Consider the following 20,969-nt stretch of genomic DNA (forward strand, 5'->3'; position numbering starts at 1 on the left):
CTGTATGAAGTACCACTAAGCCACAGCAGATATACAATGCCAGTAAGATATATTTTCCAGGGGAAGTGTGGCATATACTGCCATTAAGGTATAATTTCCAGGGGAAGTATGGCATGTAATCCAATTAGGGTATTATTCCCAGAAGAAGTAAGGCATATAATGTCATTAAGGTATAATTCCCATGGGAAGTATGGTATATAATGCCAGTAAGGTATAATTTCAGGGGAAGTACAGCATGTAATGCTAGGTTGGCATAACTCCCAAGGGAAGACATATTTGGTTCAATCACTGTCACTGATGCAGAGTTTTCTTTTTTTTCCATGTATATTCTGAAGAATTCCTCATAGCTCTCAAACTATACTTCCAGAATCAGGGACAAAGCCAAAAGTAGCCAGGGTGAAAGGTTCCAAATCACTGACACTTTTAAAATATTAGTATAATGACTTAAAAGAGTGCCGGGATAAAAGGATCGGAACTGGCATTTCTTGAGATAAAGGAAATAACTAGCTTTAATGGTTGAGTGTAATCTAGGCCTTCGTGCCTTTCAACTGTCCAGATTTTAGCCCCATACTTTTGGTCTGTTCCTTATAAAATTTGTGATTTTCTAGAAAATCACTTAGGACTGAAGTCACTAAATAATGACATATTCGAGTTACCGACTTCATATTCTTTAGAAAATACATACTAACACAAATCCCATTATTCTAAGTTTAATCGCGTAATATTTAAAATATGTCCCCATTTTGGAGCCTTTGTTCCCCTATTATTTTAGGCTTTGTCCAGATTTCATGCACTTAGAGGTTCAGAGGTATGTATCACCTTTTTGCATAGTATCACTGATTTCATGAGAAATAAAAATGGGGCCAGAATCCATGACATCCCTACAATTCAGGGACAGATGAGAACTATTGATCATACTTGTACCATTTTATGTAGGATGGGACAACCATCTTTAATTCTTTCATCATACTCATCATTTTATTAACAGTTTATATTTGTATAATTTGTTTAAATAAATATTTTATTTATTTATTTTATTTACAGTTGATTTACCAGGATTGTCCAGTGGGCCCGAAGTACCCGTTTTCAATGGAGTCCTGGGGAGAAAAGCTCCTGAATAAAGATACAAAATATTACAGAAGTTTACACATTAACACATTCAGTCAAATTAATACAAATTGATAAAAACAGTGGTAAAAAACTTTAACAGTGGTTGACAAAAAAGGGAAATGTGTGTTCAAGACAAAAAACAGAGGAACAGGTGATTACAAGCAAATAATCTTTGGTTATGCTATATAAGACTAGCATTTCATTGTTGTAGAAAATATGTAGTATTTAGAATGGAATATTAGAGTTTAAGAATTATTGGGGTGTTATTGCTTTAGCTAATTTACAGTTTCTGGTATATATGATGTGGTGCCTGTAGGAAGCAGGCTAGACTAGGAGGGATGAGAGCAGGAGCATTCCCAGGAAGATGTTAAGTGTGAGTGTAGAGATTTTTTAAAAGCTGGGAGGTTAGCAGTGGTACGAATGGAGGGGGGAAGGGAGTTTCAATTGCGTGCCATGGAAAAGGACAGCTGATTTTTCCCTGGCGAGTGAAGTGATTTGTACAGTTCTATCAGATTTTGGTTATTAGATCTTAGGGCTCTTTGTGGCATGTGCATTTTAAAGGTGGAGCTGAGTGAGGGACAGAGAGATGGATGGAATATGAGTTTATGGGCAAAGCAGAGCTGAGTAAAGGTAAAAGTAAATAGGATGTAGGAAAGCTAATTAACAGGCACCTTACCTAATGCAAATTCAGCATAACAATCACACGGAACAACTGCTGCATACTGTCTCCTATCAAGCTTACTCTATACCTACCTATCCTTAAGAACATTACATTAACATCAGTCCAAAAATATAGCACACGACTGCCAAATTTATTATCAAATTGCCCAACTCAACTCATCACTGTCTAGCACTCAAAAACTAAACTTGCTCCAATTTTGTACAAAAAAAATAAGCTATACACAGCTAAATGACACAGAGAATTATTTTCTTTCCTAACAAAAGCCCTTCCTCACTCCACTGCTACATCAGTACGTTGCCCTAAGCCTCCTTCACTTATCAGGCACAAATCTACTTTAAGTACAAATAAAATCGTACAATACCTTTGGTGCCTCCCCTTACTCTACCTACGCATGTAAATTGTGCAACTTCCTCCCTACTACTATTAGACTAATTTCCTCCTTCAAATTTGAACAAACGGACTACCTATTTAGTTCCTGGCACAGATCCTGTTCTAGCTCACCTGGCTAAAGTCCCAATTGTGTTGTTTCCTTTTCATATACCTCTGTTCATATATTACATACACATTCTGGCCTGAAGTTAAACGCCAAAAAATGTATAGTGATACCCTTCGGGAAAAACAAGGTAACCCCAAGCTACCATATAGGTGGCAATCCACTAAGCACAGAAGAGGTTATCAGGGACCTGGGGACCCAGGTTGACAGTGGCCTTTCTTTTGACACTCATGTTGCTAAAGTGGTTAGAAAGACCTTCTACATTGCCCACCTGATCATGAAGGGATTCACATCCAGATCTAGTGAGGTCATTGTTCCCCTGTACTCTTCACTTATCAGACCAATGATCGAGTATAATGCCCCATTCGGGATGTATCTCACCCGACATCTGCAGCAGTTGGAGAGACCCCAAAAGTTCCTCACCAAAAGGATAAAGGGACTCCAAAATCTGTCATATGCTGCCAGATTGAAGAAACTCCAGCTCTATTCAGTCGCATACCGTCTGCTCAGAGGTGACATGTGCCTGACATACAAGGCCATGCCCAACCTGGAATTAATGGACATGCTCCACCTCAAAAAATCCAAATCCACCAAAACCACTAGAGCAAGCGACTTAAACCTTAGCACGGATATAAATAGATAAATAGGACGTGCTGGAGGGATAGATTTATCACTCAGAGACTCCCTATGCTGTGGAATAAAATCCCGGTCCATGTGAGGCAGAGCACCTCGCTGGCTCTGTTCAAGAGAAATCTTGACCGGTGGATGGGAGATCGTAGGTTTACCCCGGGAATCATCTCTGTGTCACTGCTGGACAGAGGCACAACAAACTAATGGGCACAGTATTTTTTCATATAATGGGTGGCGTAAGCCACAAAACTTTGGGCTAGGCTTATAAATTCCTTAGGGCAGATAGCCTAGTATAAACCTATGAACCTATGAACCTATTCTGTTTCCTTTAACTCTGCATTTTCCTTTTGATTAAGTTGTCTGCCCATTTGCATCCTAGAAATCTCCAGTCTTACTTTCTCTTCTCACTCTGAACTGTTACCATTTAACTTACATTAAATCCCTCTCTGTAAACTGCTCCAACAATATTTCCCTTAATAGTGCCTCCTTGCTCTCCTGCCTCTTCCTAATTATAATCTGTTCCACTTTCATCAATACTCCCACATTCATCCCATTCTCTTCCAAGTCAGAGTGTCTTACAGTGCTTTGTAACTACTCTTTCTCCCTTCTCCTGAAAAAAAGTCATTGTGCCAAGTTATTAATCTTGTCATGCTGTATTGTTTTATATTTTTATTGTTACAATGTATCATTTTGTAGAGATTTTCTTCCTTGGCCTCTACCAAAAAGGGGGGCCAATCACACCATTCAAGTAATCAAACACAGACAAACAAACAGACCAATCAGATTCACAGAGATGAAAGCATCAACATCAAATAACTGTCTGAATATCACACTAAATGAAAAAGCACATAGCACAAATCATTTTGAACACTGCATCTTACTCCTCCCATGCAGGACATGACACCCAATACAGCTCTTAGCCTTAATCCTAAATGCTATTCCTTAAATCAGACCTTAAATTTTAAGTCTGATCAAACCAAGACCCAAATTCAGTTAGCGCTGCATATATTACATGAAAGGCAGTCAGATCTGTTGGGATAGGGATATAAGGCTCTGACTATGACTACAACTCAGACAATCTAGGTTTGATTAGCAGGTTAGGCATCTGCTGGAGCTGGTGTGGGAAGGTCAGTCATTTTCATTGCCCTGATGAATACCAGGACACAGAACACTGGCAAAGCTAGCCATATAAGTAAGTCTGGGACATGCCACCACCTTAGGGAGGTTGCAAACACTTCTGAAACAATGCCCATTTGCAATAGAGTGACCTTTGAAAGAAGAGACAGCTCATAGGAGGTAGTGCTTTCACTTACAAAGACATTAATGGGTAAAGGTAGCAGTTATGGCAGCCGTCTGGCCCTGCCATCTCTATTTTCCTCATATTGCCTGTTTGCAAGACTGGTAAGTAACCCAAGCCAAATAATAAGAATCGGAATAAATGGAATGAGGTGAAACAGGGCTTCCTGGGAAATGTGCTGCTACCACAGAGGCATACAACTGTAACTTACAGTGAAAGGAGTTTGTTAAACAACCCATATTACAGAAAAGTTCATAGGTTCATAGGTAGGTACTAGGCTATTGGCCCTGGGGCCTATATAAGCCCAGCCAAAAAAGTACCCTGGCTTTTGCCACCCAAAAAATTATTTTCCTGTGCCACTGTCGAGCAGAGCCACAGAGGTGATCCCCGGGGTGAATTTCCTATTTTCCCATCCAATCATCAAGATTTTTCTTGAAGAGTGCTAATGAGGAGCTTTGTTTGATATAGATAGGTAGTTTATTCCAGAGAATGGGAAGTCTCTGGGACAGGAATCTATCCCTCCAGCATGTTCTGTTTATTGTGGTGACAAGGTTTAGGTCCCTAGAGTGTGTAGCTCAGAGGGATTGGGATTTCTTTGAGTGGAGCATGTCCAACAGCTCTGGGTTTGACATAGCTTTGTATGTTAGGCAGAGATCACTTCTGAGTAGGTGATATGCGACGGAGTAAAGCTGGAGTTTTTTGAGACGGTCTGCGTAGGACATCTGTTTGAGGCTGGTAGTCCTCTTTGTGAGGTATTTCTGTGGCCTTTCCAGTTGTTGTAGATGTCTTGTGAGGTACATACCAAAAGGGGCGTTGTACTCTATAATGGGTCTAATGAGTGATGAATAGAGGGGGAACAATGACCTCTTTTTTACTGGATGAGAAACCTTTTGTGATGAAGTGTGCCACATAGAAGGATTTCCTGACTACTGTGGCAATGTGATTATCAAAGGAGAGACTACTGTCCACCTGTGTCCCAAGGTCTCATCACACTTTCAGTGTTAAATATACTACCGCCTATGTTGTAGTTCATGGGTACAGAGTTTTTACCAAAGGGGATGGCAATCCACTTTTTCACATTGAGCTTGAGGCCATGGCTTTGACACCAGGCATCTGTCTCAGTGAGGCCCTTTTGTAGGATGTCCACATCGTTAGGAGTTTCGATTATGGCTCCTAGTTTGCAGTCACCTGCGAACTTCATTAGCCAAAGACCTTCTCTGTTAGCCTGTACTTCAGAGAAGTTGATACCAAACAGGAGAGGACCCAGGACTCAGCCCTGTGGTACTCTACTTGTCACTGGTCTGAAGTCAGATTTGGAGTCTGCTACTTTCACAGTGTAGGTTCTGTCAGTGAGCCAGTTGGCAACCCATCTTGTGACATAGGGATTTATACCTAGTTTAGTGAGTATAACTATAATTCTAGAGTGGGGGATGCTGTTGAAAGCCTTGGTAAGATCTAGACAAGCTGTGTGAACCACCTTACCCTTGTCTATGGCTTTGGTGACTGCTTCAAAGAAGTCTGTCAGGTTTAGGAGACATGATCTGCCTTTTGCAAACCCAAACTGGGTGGGGTCCAGTATTTGATCATCTGGACTTTTTATTCAATAGGATCTTTATCCGAATTTAATTCATTCAGTGTGACATTCAGCCAAGCTGAACCTGGCCAAATGATCTTGATGAAATTTTATTTATTGAATTTGTTAACTGGGGTAGAACACTGATCAATTCTGACCAATTTCAGTCTCAGACCAGCATCAAAAATATGACCATTCACACAAAGCACATAAGTGACAGTGAAGAAAATACAAAGAATGTGTAATGCTAAGAGTACAAAAGTACATAAACCAGTAAAGTGAGAGGATAGCATTTAACTGCTAGCAATGTACTTTTAAGAAGAAAGCTTGTTTTACATTTTGGAAGACCGAGCAATGAAGCAGTGGATACTAGTAGAGCAGTTAGGGTAGAGGAGAGGTATTAGTTGATTTAGGTTATGTGTCATGTTGGGTTGAACATTTATCCTGATTAATTAGTTGAGATTTTAGCAGTCCACAGAACTTGGGGTAAGATGAAGTGTCTTTAAGTTTGGGTAGGAAGAACTCCCGTAGTTTGGGATTGTGAATTGAGAATGCCTGGTTAGAGACATCATTCTTGGACAGTCTGGACCAGTATGAGTATGACTTTGTGGTTGTATGTGGTATCTTTTCTTATTAGCAGTAACTTCCTAGCCTTGTCTTATTAGCAGGTAATTATACCAAAAAACAGGATACTAAATTGAATAAGTGATAACCAAAATCTGCCATTAATCGGATGGTTCTGTTTAGTTCACAGGTAAGTGGTATGGCATCGGCATAGCATCTGATGCGGACTGGTTTCAGGCCAAGAAGAACAAAATGAAGATGTACACAACAGCGATGATGCCAACTGCACATGGTGGGCTGGATGTTACGCTCTCCATCCAAAAGTGAGTGACAGCATTTGCTTCAATTACTGTAAAGAAGGGGGGGGGGGGCTTGTTTTATAAATGTTTTAAAGTAGCTTCTGTTTTAACATTAAGCTACAAGTTTAAGTGCAGTCTTGTTGAGCAATGAATGAAAGGTGTGCTTCTTACCTATCCACAGCCAGTCCAGCCCTGGGATCTATAGATCTAGTCATACTGCTGCCATAGTGTTCCTGCTTCCAATTACAATAATGTACAGATCTAGTCATACTGCTGCCATAGTGTTCCTGCTTCCAGTTATAATAATGCTGGGATCTACAGATCTAGTCATACTGCTGCCATAGTGTTGCCGCTTCCAGCTACAATGATGCTCTGATCTATAGATCTAGTCATAGTGCTGCCATAGTGTTCCAGCTTCCAGCTACAATAATGCTGGGATCTATAGATCTAGTCATAGTGCTGCCATAGTGTTCTTGCTTCCAGCTACAATAATGCAAGACGTTGTGCCATTTAATGATACTATCTCCAGTTTTAGACTCCTACAATATATAATACAATGATATATTCAGTGATTTTTAATGTGATATGGAACAGTTTACTGCAAAACAAAACTGAATTTAGTGGAATGGCACAGTTCTACTCTGCATATCCATTTAATTAGCTGCTGATCTAGTTAGGATGGTAAATCTCCCTAAATTCCTTTTTCTCTGTAAAGGATAGGAATGCATAGATGACTTTCTTTCTGAAAAATGTGAGGCAATGCCTGTGATTCATAAAAGGTTACCCCATTCATAATTGAGGAAAGGGGTGAGGTACTGCTCAGACAGAGTCTGCACTGCAATATCTGTGCAACTCAGCAGGCTAAACAGAGGCCATCATTTCTCATCTGTATTAATTTGCAAGATTTCTAAATTTGTAAAATAGCAAGCAAAGGAACAAAACTGAATATACTAGAATGTATGTTGTGTCTATAATGCGGGTCATTAATGATGTGCTTAAAACAATGATCTATGTTATTCCCAAGCAGTTATGCAGAACTGGTTGTTCACTTTCACTATTATTTGCCTGGTTATTTTCAGGGAAAGTAATGGTGTCATAAAATCATAGAATTACAACAGAAGTAAGTTGTAGGACCATTTGTACCTTAAAAAATAAAACATTAAACAAAAGTCCGAACCAACACCACGTCCCAGGAAAGCACGGACACTATAACTTAGCTTTCATTCACTTTAATGATTGTGAACTTCCTCAGAAAAACATCCATCTACCCTCACAAACGCACTTAAATAATTAATTAGATAATCACAAGACTAATTAAGCATTGAACATTGCTAATATTGAATGAAATAATATATATGTATGTACTATACACAAAATTTATAAAACATGTTTAAATATTGAATAAAATATTTACATAAAATAATTACATATATTGTAAAAAACATTTTATATTAATAATGTCATTAAGATCTGGTGCACTATCAGCACCTAAACGTATTTGCCATAGACTTTCTTTACATTCTAACCACATTTTATAGTCCCCTGAAAACATCTCTGAACTGACACTATCCAACACTGAAAAAACACATTTCTTAAAACTCTTGTAAACAGCAGCATATCTAGCTAAGGCATTTTTTTCTTCTCCTTTCCTTATTGCTAACAGATGTTCATAAATCCGTCTTTTCAGACACCTGGTAGTTTTTCCAATGTAGTAACATGGACATGAAAGGCACTGTGCCACATAAACTACCATTTCATTATTACACGTATAATACCCGCTAATCCAAAAGGTTTTTTTGTTATGACTTAAAAAAAAACGAAGATGTGTCGCTCATATACCTACGCTGTCTACAATTGTTGCATGCATTACTACCTTTCTTTTGTATTAAATTCAAGTTAGTATTACCTCTATCATTTGATCCTTGTTCCAACAAGCTTTTCATATTTATAACTTTTTTATAAGTAAAGGAAGGTCGTAAACCAATGATCTTAACCAAGTCAGAATTTCCTAAGAGAATCTTCCAATTTTCTGTTATGATGTTCTTTATGAACCACATCTCATTAGTGATAGGTAAGGGAAAACAACAACAGTACTTTTGCATAGAACCTGATACTATAATGTTACTATGTTCATCACCTTGTACAAGGGTTAGGGTTAGAGTCAGAGTTTTAAGAAATTTGTTTTTTCAGTGTTGGATAATGTCAGTTCAGAGATGTTTTCAGGGGACTATAAAACGTGGTTAGAATGTAAAGAAAGTCTGTGGCAAATATGTTTAGCTGCTGATAGTGCGACAGGTCTTAATGACATTATTAATATAAAATGTTTTTTACAATATATGTAATTATTTTATGCAAATATTTTATTCAATATTTAAACATGTTTTATAAATTTGTATATTTGTATTATAAATTTGAATATATATTATTTCATTCAATATTAGCAATGTTCAGTGCTTAATTAATCATGTGATTATCTAATTAATTATTACGTGTGTTTGTGAGGGTAGCTGGATGTTTTTCTGAGGAAGTTCACAATCATTAAAGTGAATGAAAGCTAAGGTATAGTGTCCATGCTTTCCTGGGACGTGGTGTTGGTTCCGACTTTTGTTTTATGTTTTATTTTTGAAGTTTTTTGGTTTTATTCATTGTTTGTTGTTTGTAGAAGTTGGCCAGACCATTCACATAGAGGGCATTTCACAGGATGCGCTTTTGGATCTATCTACCCATCCAGTACCTGACAATTTCAGACAGTTTTCCGAACAGATCAAAGCTGTTATTTCTACTGCTATCAGCAGAGGGCTCGAAAGAGCGGGCATTTGAAATACGTTGTTGAGCAACAATCCGGGTCCTGTAGAGGAACGGCATAATGGTTTAGTTGAGACCAGGGAGAAACCAGATGAAGACACTCAGTCGGAGAGAGTTTCTGTTTTAAATAATAATATTTTGGAACATGCGTTTCAAACTCAAGACAATCCCTTTGCGGGTATAGAGGATGCATTGGTCAATGATTCTGTAAGTAGTGACAAGCTGTCCAATACGGCATTTGAACAGAATTAATGTAAAAAATGTATTTATGATTTGGAAAAACTGACTTTGAGATACATCATGCTTAGCGTCGAGATCAGTTATTTGGTTGAATGTAGCAGGCGGGAAGTGTGTACCACAGGGTTTGCAAAATTCCCAAATTGTGTTAAGAATGGGGATTTTTTATTTACCCACTTGACTGAACTATTTAATGAATCTGGCATCAGATTGATGCAGATTTTAGTAGAACACTATCAACAACAAATTGAAGAAGTCAAGGTGGAGATGAATGATTTGGGCTCTAAGATCATGACTTTTGCATGTTTTAATATATACTGAATCGTTTATATTACAGTATTGTTGCAAAGGCTGATAGATATAGGGCGACCATTGTAATTCAAAAACAGGGTAAATTAAGGAGGGACATTTTGTCCTATTCTAAAAAAACAGCCTATGCAGTACGTGATTATAATAGTCATGACACCACTGAAAGTAATGGAAATACACAGAGTGATATCGTAAATGGCAATGTTGATGCACAGAGCAATGACATTGCCAATGAAAATAATGTTTTAGGCAACAGCTGTGATGTTCCCAATACTTCTAACAATTCCAGTATTTCAAACACCAACAACTTTAAGATGGTGCATAGTGATAATCAGGACAAAGCTGTACAGGAAGGAAATGGTTCTTGCCCCACACAGAATTTAGGTCCTTTTTTAGTGGACGATCGGGGGAACAAGAAGACACCCACTTGGTCCAAAATAGTAGAAAACAAAGGGAAGGGGAAAGGCAGGAACAGCAGAAAGAAATGGTAGCACATTCTGTTAGTACACAGTTTGGTACAGAAGTTTTGAACCTTTCTGATGTACATTTGTCAGAACATGTTTATGATGTACTGGAAAAGGACCTTTCTTTTATACCAGGGAACTCTGTCAACATTGCTAAAGTTATTGTTGACTTCAGATTATTTCTGAGAAAATTAAATCTGAGTTATATATTGAATGACATTAAAGTAGACGGTCATGTTGTGGATAGTAAAATTACGAAGAAAAATAGTACATATAATCCTTCACTTTTGGGGACACCAAGTTTTCCAGAACATTTGAGAGTCTGGTTTTAGATGTTTAAAGTTTGACAATAATGTCTACAGTTGAACACATCTTGAGGAAGAAACTTTAAAATGTTTGTGTAACAACAAACAGTTCAGAGTTATGAAAGCTGATAAGGGGGGCAAAATAGTGATTATGGATCAAAAAGATTATATTTTGTCACTAGAAAAACTGTTAGCAGACGATAAAGTTTACAAAAGAGTAGATCCATTATTTATAAAAAGTTATTTAAAATTGGACACTTTATTGTTTGATATGTTTTGTCAGGGGGAGATAGATCATCAGACTTTTTCTTTTTTACAAGTGGAATTTCCCAAGATGGCGGTGCTTTTTGGGATTCCAAAAGTACACAAAATTGTCATAATCTCCCCTTTAGACCAGTTATTTTGGCATCAAAATCAAAGACAGAGACATTGTCTATTTGGTTGGATTATATTCTGAATCCTGTAATACAGAATTCAAAATACTATTTAAAGGATTCATGGCATTTACTTGTGATTTTGAGGGATTTTGGACTTGATGAATGTAGTTTTCTTTTTGCTTCTTTAGATGTTGTTTCACTTTACACAAGTATAGATCAGGAAGTGGGACTTGAATATTTGAGAGAATATTTAAGTACCTTTACTGATTTCACTTGCACTAAAATCAACACTATATGTGCATTTATGGACATAGTATTAGACATTTTTTTTCTATTTAATGGCAAATTCTACAAACAGTCTTTGGGTGTGGTGATGGGGGCAAGGGTAGCACCTGCCTTTGCTAATTTAGTAATGGCCAACTGGGAGAACAAATATTTGGTTACACATCAGTTGACTGATAAAGTTTTGGTATACCGTCGTTACATTGACAATTTATTTTTCTTGTGGAAGGGTAATTATGATGAATTTGTTAGTTTTGTTTTAGACTTAATTCTACTAACTTCTTGAAATTTGTCATCAGTGGGTCTGGGCAAAGTATTGATTTTTTGGATTTGCATCTTACTTATGACTTTCATAGTATGAACTTGGTCAGCAGTATTTATAAAAAATTGGTATTCGCTAATCAATACTTACATAGAGACAGCCTTCATCCACCCCATATGAAAAAGGGAGTGGTGAAGGGGCAACTGATTAGGTTAAGTAGAGTAACCTCTAGTGATGACACATTTTTAAATGAAGTAGATACTTTAAGAAGTTTTTTTGAAGCTAGAGGTTACAAAAAGGCATGGCTACAAAAGATAAAGAGGTTTTATTGTTAAGAAGTGGAAAGGCTGGTCCAATTTTGAAAGGTAGCATTGGACAAGCTGTACAAGGTGATGAACATAGTAACATTATAGTATCAGGTTCTATGCAAAAGTACTGTTGTTGTTTTCCCTTACCTATCACTAATGAGATGTGGTTCATAAAGAACATTATAACAGAAAATTGGAAGATTCTCTTAGGAAATTCTGACTTGGTTAAGATCATTGGTTTACGACCTTCCTTTACTTATAAAAAGTTATAAATATGAAAAGCTTGTTGGAACAAGGATCAAATGATAGAAGTAATACTAACTTGAATTTAATACAAAAGAAAGGTAGTAATGCGTGCAACAATTGTAGACAGTGTAGGTATATTAGCAACACATCTTCGTTTTTTTTCAGTCATAACAAAAAAACCTTTTGGACTAGCAGGTATTATATGTGTAATAGTGAAATGGTAGTTTAAGTGGCACAGTGCCTTTCATGTCCATGTTACTACATTGGAAAAACTACCAGGTGTCTGAAAAGATGGATTTATGAACATTTGTTAGCAATAAGGAAAGGAGAAGAAAAAAATGCCTTAGCTAGACATGCTGCTGTTTGCAAGAGTTTTAAGAAATGTGTTTTTTCAGTGTTAGATAGTGTCACTGCAGAGATGTTTTCAGGGGACTATAAAACGTGGTTAGAATGTAAAGAAAGTCTATGGCACATACGTTTAGGCGCTGATAGTGCACCAGGTCTTAATGACATTATTAATATAAAATGTTTTTTACAATATATGTAATTATTTTATGTAAATATTTTATTCAATATTTAAACATGTTTTATAAATTTTGTGTATAGTACATACATATATATTATTTCATTCAGTATTAGCAATGTTCAATGCTTAATTAATCATGTTATTATCTAACTAATTATTTAAGTGCGTTTGTGAGGGTAGATGGATGGTTTTCAGAGGAAGTTCACAATCATTAAAGTGAATGAAAGCCAAGTTATAGTGTCCGTGCTTTCCTGGGATGTGGTGTTGGTTCCGACTTTTGTTTTATGTTTGAAGTTTTTTAGTTTTTCGGTTTTATTCACCATTTGTACTTTGTTCATACCTACCTTCATGATGTACCTCCTGCTTCTACAAGGGCAAAGCAAGTCAGGCCAGGGATGCATTTGAGGATGTCCATAAAGTTATCAAGGTTCATCTTGAAGGATGTGATGGTGTCACTCTACTTACCATGTAAGGGCAATTTATTCCAGAGCTGGGTAAATGCTGGATGTTAAATCTGGCCCTTCAAGTGTTATATTTATATGTTAATGGAAATTCAAGTCCTTAGTTCTAACATTTGTGCAGTTGCTTGTCTTGCAAAAATGTAAGTAATCCAGAAGGGTAGCCAAGGGTCATTAGATCAGTAATCGTTTTACACAGGAAATGCTGGGGACTTTCTAGCTGTGTGATGTGTTAAGGTAGGTAAATACCACAGTGGACAGTGGTGTCCTTACAAAGCTTGTAGTTTGGCATAATGCTGGGCTTAATGGACTGAATGGGATAATTGGAGGCCAAAAGATGGTCATCATGACCCATCATACCTTTCAACTAAATTTGCAGAATGTGCCTATTTTTGCCTCATACCTTTGCCCTATTTGCCCTATTCCTCACCAAATTTTACATACATACATACATACATATATATATATATATATATATATATATATATATATATACACATATATACACACACACATGCACACACACACACGCACACACAGTCCCTGATTTTGGGCCTCTTATCTCCCCCATTATTTTTGGCTTTATCCAGAAGCTCAGAAGTGGCCATCCAAGGACCATCACACAATATAAAGGAACCCAGTGACAACTGTCTTTCATTCATTACTTTAAGATTACAGATACGAGTTGTAATTTTTCAACAAGTACATGTAACAGCAGTAATTGGCAGTTTATTCACTAAACAAAAAATATGACAATCAATTATATTTTGCAGCAGTGCATGCTATTACGATACGTGAAAATGAAGTAAAAAGGCATTCAGTTCAGAGCATCAGACACATTATAATGTGACCAGTTTCTAAACTTCTTTACTGTATACTGTATTCAGTATGATTGTAAATGTATTGTGCTATCCTGTGTTGTCGTATGGCTATCTAATAATTTCTTGGTTTTGATAATCTTATTTTGAGTTTTTATTGTTCACTTTTTGACAGTTTTTTTATGTAAACAAAAAAGTAGTAATCAGTTATCCCAGTAAGTAAGCAGAAGTCAGAACTTAAAAGTAGAAATGACAATAGAAATATGAGTGGAAACCACCATGTGCTTAATTGTTACCATACAGTATGGTTAAGCCCAAAGCAAGGAGCATACTGCTTTTAACACTTAAAAAGGCAGAGACAAAAATTAATCTTAAAAGGAAAATGTTGTAACTGATAATAAGCAGCAAATGGAAAGAGAAAAGTGTCCCTGGGCATTGGGGGGGGGGGGTCAAGCTTTCTTTGAATCAATGAATAAGGACAGGGAAGATACAGCAGCGGGGAAATGCAAAGATCCTGAAGTTCTCCCCATGTCACCAGCATGGTGTTTATAATAGGCAATAAACACAATATAATTTTACCACCAAGTTCCTCATGGAGAGATACCAAAGTAAAGAACTGCAACTTGGTTTCGTTTTTCCTTTAAGAATTCTGACTGCAAAATTATAGTTGTATTAACATGAAATGCTGTTGTGTATTTTCTTTTAGGCCTGATGGCTGCAAAGTCATACACGATATCTACAAACCCACTGGCCAGCCTGGTCACTTTCAGTACACTAGTTCTCGTAAGTATGATGTGTATTTTTTCTTTCATCTGTAGTCACTTTATAATTTATCCATATATTGTTCCATCTGCAACTAAAATAATTACCTTTCTATTCAGTGCCCTGTTAATGGCTTAATCCATCAACATTCATGAATGACTAATTCTGCGCTTTGACTACATTCTTTTTACATTAACTTAACATTTTTATATATCGTCCATTGCTCATAATTTACTTTCTCTCATATGTAGTATTATTCAGCATGACTTCCGGACCGTTGTGTTGTTTTCATTTACAGGTTGGGGTACAATGCATGAAGTTCGTGTTGTGGAGACCAACTATGATGATTATATCCTATTACATTTTCAGAAGACCAAAGGCACTCATATGTCTGCTATGGTGAAACTTTTAGGTAAGCCTTAAGCGGGATGCCTATGATTTTTGGGTGACAGGGTGAACAGAAATCTTAATATAATTTATTGACACTATTAGCTGAATATGCCTTCCTTTATAAACTGAAGCTCCATTGTTTTCCCTTCCCAGATTACTTTTTGGGTTTCCTTATAGTTTGTAAGTGACTAAGTATGTTTCCTTCTGCTCTGCTGTGCACTGTGTAAATTCATACCTAAGCAAGTCTAATATTAAAAAAAACCCTCTTTTTCCAGTTTGCAAACATGTAGAGTTGCATTTCTTCTTGCACTGCTGTTCTTACAGATTTTTTGGTAGCTATTTTTTCCTAGAGAAAGAAAAAAAAAAGGCTCAGCTGCTATACAAAGCAAAACAATACTGCTGATATCACAGGTCGTAACTTACAACAGGATACATAACCTCTGGGGACTTGTAAAACAGTCCTTAGATTGCAACATGAGTATGTTTGGGGCTGGTAGCAGCTAAGAGCAGTTGACTTGGACTTTCTCACTATTGTAAAACTAGTCCTGTTTCTTAGGATGAGTATTAAATCTCAGTTACTGTTTCCCATTTCATCAGTAGCTTCACAACTGCTGTAAGCTGAAACATTTGTCAGTGTATTCAAATAGCAAGTTGTTAACTCCCGAGCCAGAGAAGTTATTCAAGCAAATACAAAAACACTCAGCTCACAACAATCCAAATAACTTTCAAAAGTATTATTACAAAATAACATAAAACACAAGCAATCACACATAAAATAGATCACGTTACAGACAATGTGTGCTTATTCATATTTCTGTGTAACTTTCAGGAGATCAGGTGTAAAACTTGTTGTTGTGTCTTTCGGCTTTATATTTGCTAAATGCTAGTTCCCACATGCATATTTACTTATTAATCATCTTATATGCTTTCTACTTAAAAGAATATTATTTATCTCATACATTTTTGTTATGTGTCAAAATCATGCCTCTGGGTCCACGTCATGGCTGAATATTGTCTGTGGATCAGTATATAAATATGTTCTGAGAATTGTTATGTGGCCCATATGACACCATGGTTAAGGGATTATCATACATCATGTTTTTTTTTTTTTTGCTAATTTCCCATTCCCACCTGCAAGGGACACTGCCTGACAACTCCACTACCTGCATTCAACAAGCAGAGCCAGATGCTTTGGTTTAGACAACAGCTCTATAGCTCTTTTGGTTCTAGCTGGGAAACCCTATCAGCTCATCTATTCCCCAGCAGCAAAAAAAAATTGGATGGAGTTGGCCGGCTTCATGGTCCACATGATGGCCTACTATCAGTTGCCTGCAGACTCACCATCTCTGTTCGGTCACATGAGAAGGTGTGCATGCTTACACACGCACACACACACACACACACAGTTTCCTGACTAAGCAGGAAAATCCCTGTCTGATGCAGTGGGAGCCATCACAGTCACCAGTAGGTGTCACCAATGCTACAGACCTAGCATCCTCCCTCCCCCTAAGAATTTGCAAGCAGACATCACACAATCAAACTGTAGCCCTCATTACCTGAGACACCCCTGCTGTTCATGGAGTAAGGTTCATCTTGGCTATAGTCAGGACTTCATTCTTTGACACTACAAGCCTGTGTCATCATACATCATGTTAATGTGCTCACTAGCTTCTGACTCTCATTTTTTTTTCAGGGAGGACACAGTACCTTGATTCTGAGACTGTGGAGAAGTTTAAGCAGTTCTGCCTCCAGCAGGGAATTAAAAAAGAAAATGTTGCCCTTCTACCAGTAGCAGGTAATATTTATTGTTAAATATTTTTAATAGGCATCACTGGTTTGGGCCATCCCATCATGTAGTTTTGTGTTTTCTTTGGCCTAACTAATTTGTTTATAAGAATTTGTTTTATGACCTATATTATTTATGCATCCATCCATCCACAGCTCCTTTTCTTGTTTTTGCGCATGTGCTCATGGCCTCACATCAACAGCAAAACACAAACTCAAGAAAGAACAATCAACTTCTGTAAACTCACACACATGGCATCCGCTCAGGCAAGCCGACCAGTAGTACACCAACACCATACACAAGTCGAATAAATCCAAGGTGCGTTTAATATACTGTAACATAGAATTTAAGAACATACAAAAGCTTTTCGCTGAATTAAATAAATCAACTACCTCAGAAAAAAGCCTGCACAGGAAACAGGGGTTTAAATTCCCCTCCACCTAGTCACATGATTGCTAGACACGCATTGAAAGGTTGCTTGTGTAGTGGAACACTTGCAAGCCCCTCCCCAGCTTTACAAACTTTTAAAGTGATACATTCTTTATGCTACAATTTCATAGTGCCAGATAGCACCAGCAAACCACTCAATGAATATATCCTACTTTAAAAACATTTAAGCATCAACAAAAATAGAGACTTTGTCCAAAGGCCACGTTCATCCATAATCAGGGCCAAGGGCAAACTATATTAACAAGGCAAAACCACTGAATTTAAATTTGCACAATGCAAGTAGTTATTTTTTTCAGTTCCAGAAAACTATCATTGACAAGTGCATCATGCAGTTTTGTATATGATTCACCTGATCGTTAACATCTACAGAGGTTTAAACCTAAATGCAGTTGCTTGGTATATGAACTGGGAGCAAAGTCTAAAACAACAATTATGCACTTTTATGTAAATGTGAGGTCTAGGTTAAAAGAAATAAAAATAAGGAAATCATGTACGTGTATAATGAAGGAGTATCCCATCAGTACTGTGACAGCTAAATATGTAAATAACAGAATTTGGAAGAAACCTGCATTCTACAACAGAGCATTGTGCAGTGGGTTTGTTCATATCTCAGAGTGCAGAAACAATGGAGTTTAGTATGTACAGGGATGCAGGAGACTAATCTCTCTGCATAGGGGTATGCTCTACAATGACAATACAAATGTTCCAAATAATGTTACATAAAAATAACTTGAAATCCATACACCACCAGAAATGTACCCCACAGAAAAAGTTTCAAAAATCTCATCAATTTCTTGTTACTGGCCTGACATATATTCAGTGGGTACAGAGCAGTGTGACACAAAACAATGTCCCATGGTTTATTAAACATTGTAAAGATACATCTTACCCAAAGCTTGGTTTCTTTTTAATCTATCTCTTACTCACAGCAGGTTTCCTGTACGATGGAAAATGCCGCACTTTACCCAGAACAGTTTTTTTCTACAGTGGAAGAATGCCACCCAAATACAAAGTTACCCAAACTAGCTAGGGAGTTTAGGGCAATCTCTTACCTCATTTCTCTTGCCAAACTGCTTAAGTAATAAAAGACAGTTAAGGACAGAGTTAGTACTAAACAGATGGTGGGGTGGCTGACAAAAGGGAGGTACATGAAGCAAAATAAGACAATTTTCATGCAAGAAAAACACAAAAAACAGCTGAACATTGGTACGAGTAATTTTATCTCACTCTATAGACAGATGGTGTGTGTGCGTGCGTGTGTGTGTGTGTGTGTGTGTGTGTATGTATGTAGCCCCCCATCCCCTAATAATTTTACATATATACCAACTCTAAGACTGCATTACAACTAGGAAAGGGTAAATTTCCCATCCTCCACTGTACAACAATTTCACAGAGGCAAAAAGCTGGTATGTCTATTTTAGACATCTACGGGCACTCAGCAGAAATCCCATTCAGTTTGTGTGTGTGTATATATATATATATATATATATATATATATATATATATATATATATATATATATATATATATATATATACTGAATGGGATTTCTGCTGAGTGCCCGTAGATGTCTAAAATAGACACGCATTCTACATAAACTAAGGACTAGATCCCACAACTGTGTGGAAAAGTAAAAATATCCTAAACCCTACTGTTCCCAGTCATAGACAACAAACACACTGTTATGACTCAATTACCCTGCAGGTCGACCAATAGGGCTATTCAGGTAACTGTATATAATTAATTGATTGACCTCAAAAACATCAAACATAAACTAGTTGGGTATAGCTGCTAGAAATTACAACCTACTGAAAAAAAACTAAAAAAAATAATACATGCTAAAAAAAATAATACATGTTTTTGCAAGGAGGGAAGCCCCCCATCCCCTAATATTTTACATATATACCAACTCTAAGACTGCATTACAACTAGGAAAGGGTAAATTTTCCATCCCCCACTGTACAACAATTTCACAGAGACAAAAAGCTGGTATGTGAAATCCGATGATTTTTGATCACACATATGGCCGTTTTTCTCTTCAGTGAAGTGAATTTTCAACCAGGTGTATTGATACCATTTCTATCTATCTATCTGAATGATTATAGTATCAATTATAGAACAATAAAGAACAAACTCAAAAACAGCAATAATTAAAAATCAAATCTAGAATGACCAAAAACACAAAAATTAAATGATAGCCTCCTGCATCCTCTACATCCCCTGCTAACATTATATACCATCTTCAAGACTGCACAACATGGGGGTAAAAGCAAATTCCCAAACTGCTACAAAGTGATCTTCCATAGAAAGCAACCAGCAGGCTAAAATGTACAAACAGAGCATTTACTTTAACTGTTTGTTTAACACCACAAAAAGCACACTGTCTCCTGAGCGTTCACTGTTATGGAATGTGCCCATATGGGTAACCTTTGGGTGGATGAGGATTGAACTCTCGAAGTTCAGTTGCCTGAAGATAAACCCACCAATGAACAGAGTCCATCCACAGGAAATCACTGCCATGAAGTTTTGCTAGCAGTGTTGCCCTTTTCATGGGAATTTTCCCATTCTTCGAGTTGGTGTGATCATTGAGTTGGCATATATTCATTCTGTGGGTGTGGGGAGTTTGCTGCTCATATTGTAGGGTGCAGATGAGCATATCTCCTCCACAAAACACAAAATAATTTTTAGGCCATTTTTTTTGGTGAATGCTGTGTGGGAATTTCAGTCCTTGGTGCATTTAGTTTCATCCATCCATAGTAGAAGCCAACCATACATATACATTCATCTCGACACACACACACACACACACACACACATGCTCATATACATGATAATCACAAATGGACTACAAGAATAGCTTTATTGAATAAGCACAATTAAAATATTACTGTTAGTGCTTTTGTCTTGTAAGAAATATAAATTTTTAAAACAAAAGTGCTAGCATTATTGCTTTATCAGACTTTTGATATTATTCCTATAGTCAACTTGTGTTTTTATGTAGTATTCACCCAGTCTTACATGAACATAAAGCTCGTCAAAGTCTATTTTAATTTTCGAACACAGAATTAAACTTTTTGCTTTCTTTGCAGGCAATGTCATTTGAGGTGTGAATAGACACTCTCGGTATTCCAAATCCGAGTATGCCATATATATATATATATATATATATATATATATATATATATATATATAGATATGCGCTATACAATGGACATTCATGTCACACCTGTACTATTATGTATTCTTACTTACTGTATGGGCAACAATTCACTGTTTGGGAGTTACAGCATTTAATGTGATAAAGTGACACATTTATCAGTGAGTTAGTAAATTTCCCAATACCATTATAATTCATAGAGTATTAAATTGCATACCTGCAACATTTGGGGTTACACATCTATCGTAGTAGAAAGTATTGATACTGGGCTTGATGTAACTCTTGTGTTAAACTTTAAAAATATAGCTGCAGTTACAGCATGGCCTCCTATGTTAAAAATACAATCTGTCATCTTTGACATTCTTTGAGACATCTGAAT

General features: G+C 36.9%; 1 protein-coding gene across 4 annotated transcripts in view; it reads left to right on the plus strand.

The window, feature by feature from the left end:
* Nucleotides 1–20,969, plus strand: part of LOC122798035 (lipocalin-like) — a 162,592-nt gene that overhangs the window by 30,773 nt on the left and 110,850 nt on the right. For 2 of the 4 annotated variants that reach the window (XM_044066654.1, XM_044066655.1), the window contains exons 2-5: nucleotides 6,533–6,672; nucleotides 14,752–14,828; nucleotides 15,106–15,219; nucleotides 16,891–16,992. In XM_044066654.1, the coding sequence (XP_043922589.1) occupies nucleotides 6,533–6,672; nucleotides 14,752–14,828; nucleotides 15,106–15,219; nucleotides 16,891–16,992 (433 nt within the window). The remainder of the gene's footprint in view (nucleotides 1–6,532; nucleotides 6,673–14,751; nucleotides 14,829–15,105; nucleotides 15,220–16,890; nucleotides 16,993–20,969) is intronic. The other 2 variants (XM_044066656.1, XM_044066657.1) reach the window with 1 other exon arrangement.

Source organism: Protopterus annectens, chromosome 3.part1 (genome assembly GCF_019279795.1).
Source record: "Protopterus annectens isolate FY-2018-M chromosome 3.part1, PAN1.0, whole genome shotgun sequence".
Classification (NCBI taxonomy): Eukaryota; Metazoa; Chordata; order Ceratodontiformes; family Protopteridae; genus Protopterus; species Protopterus annectens.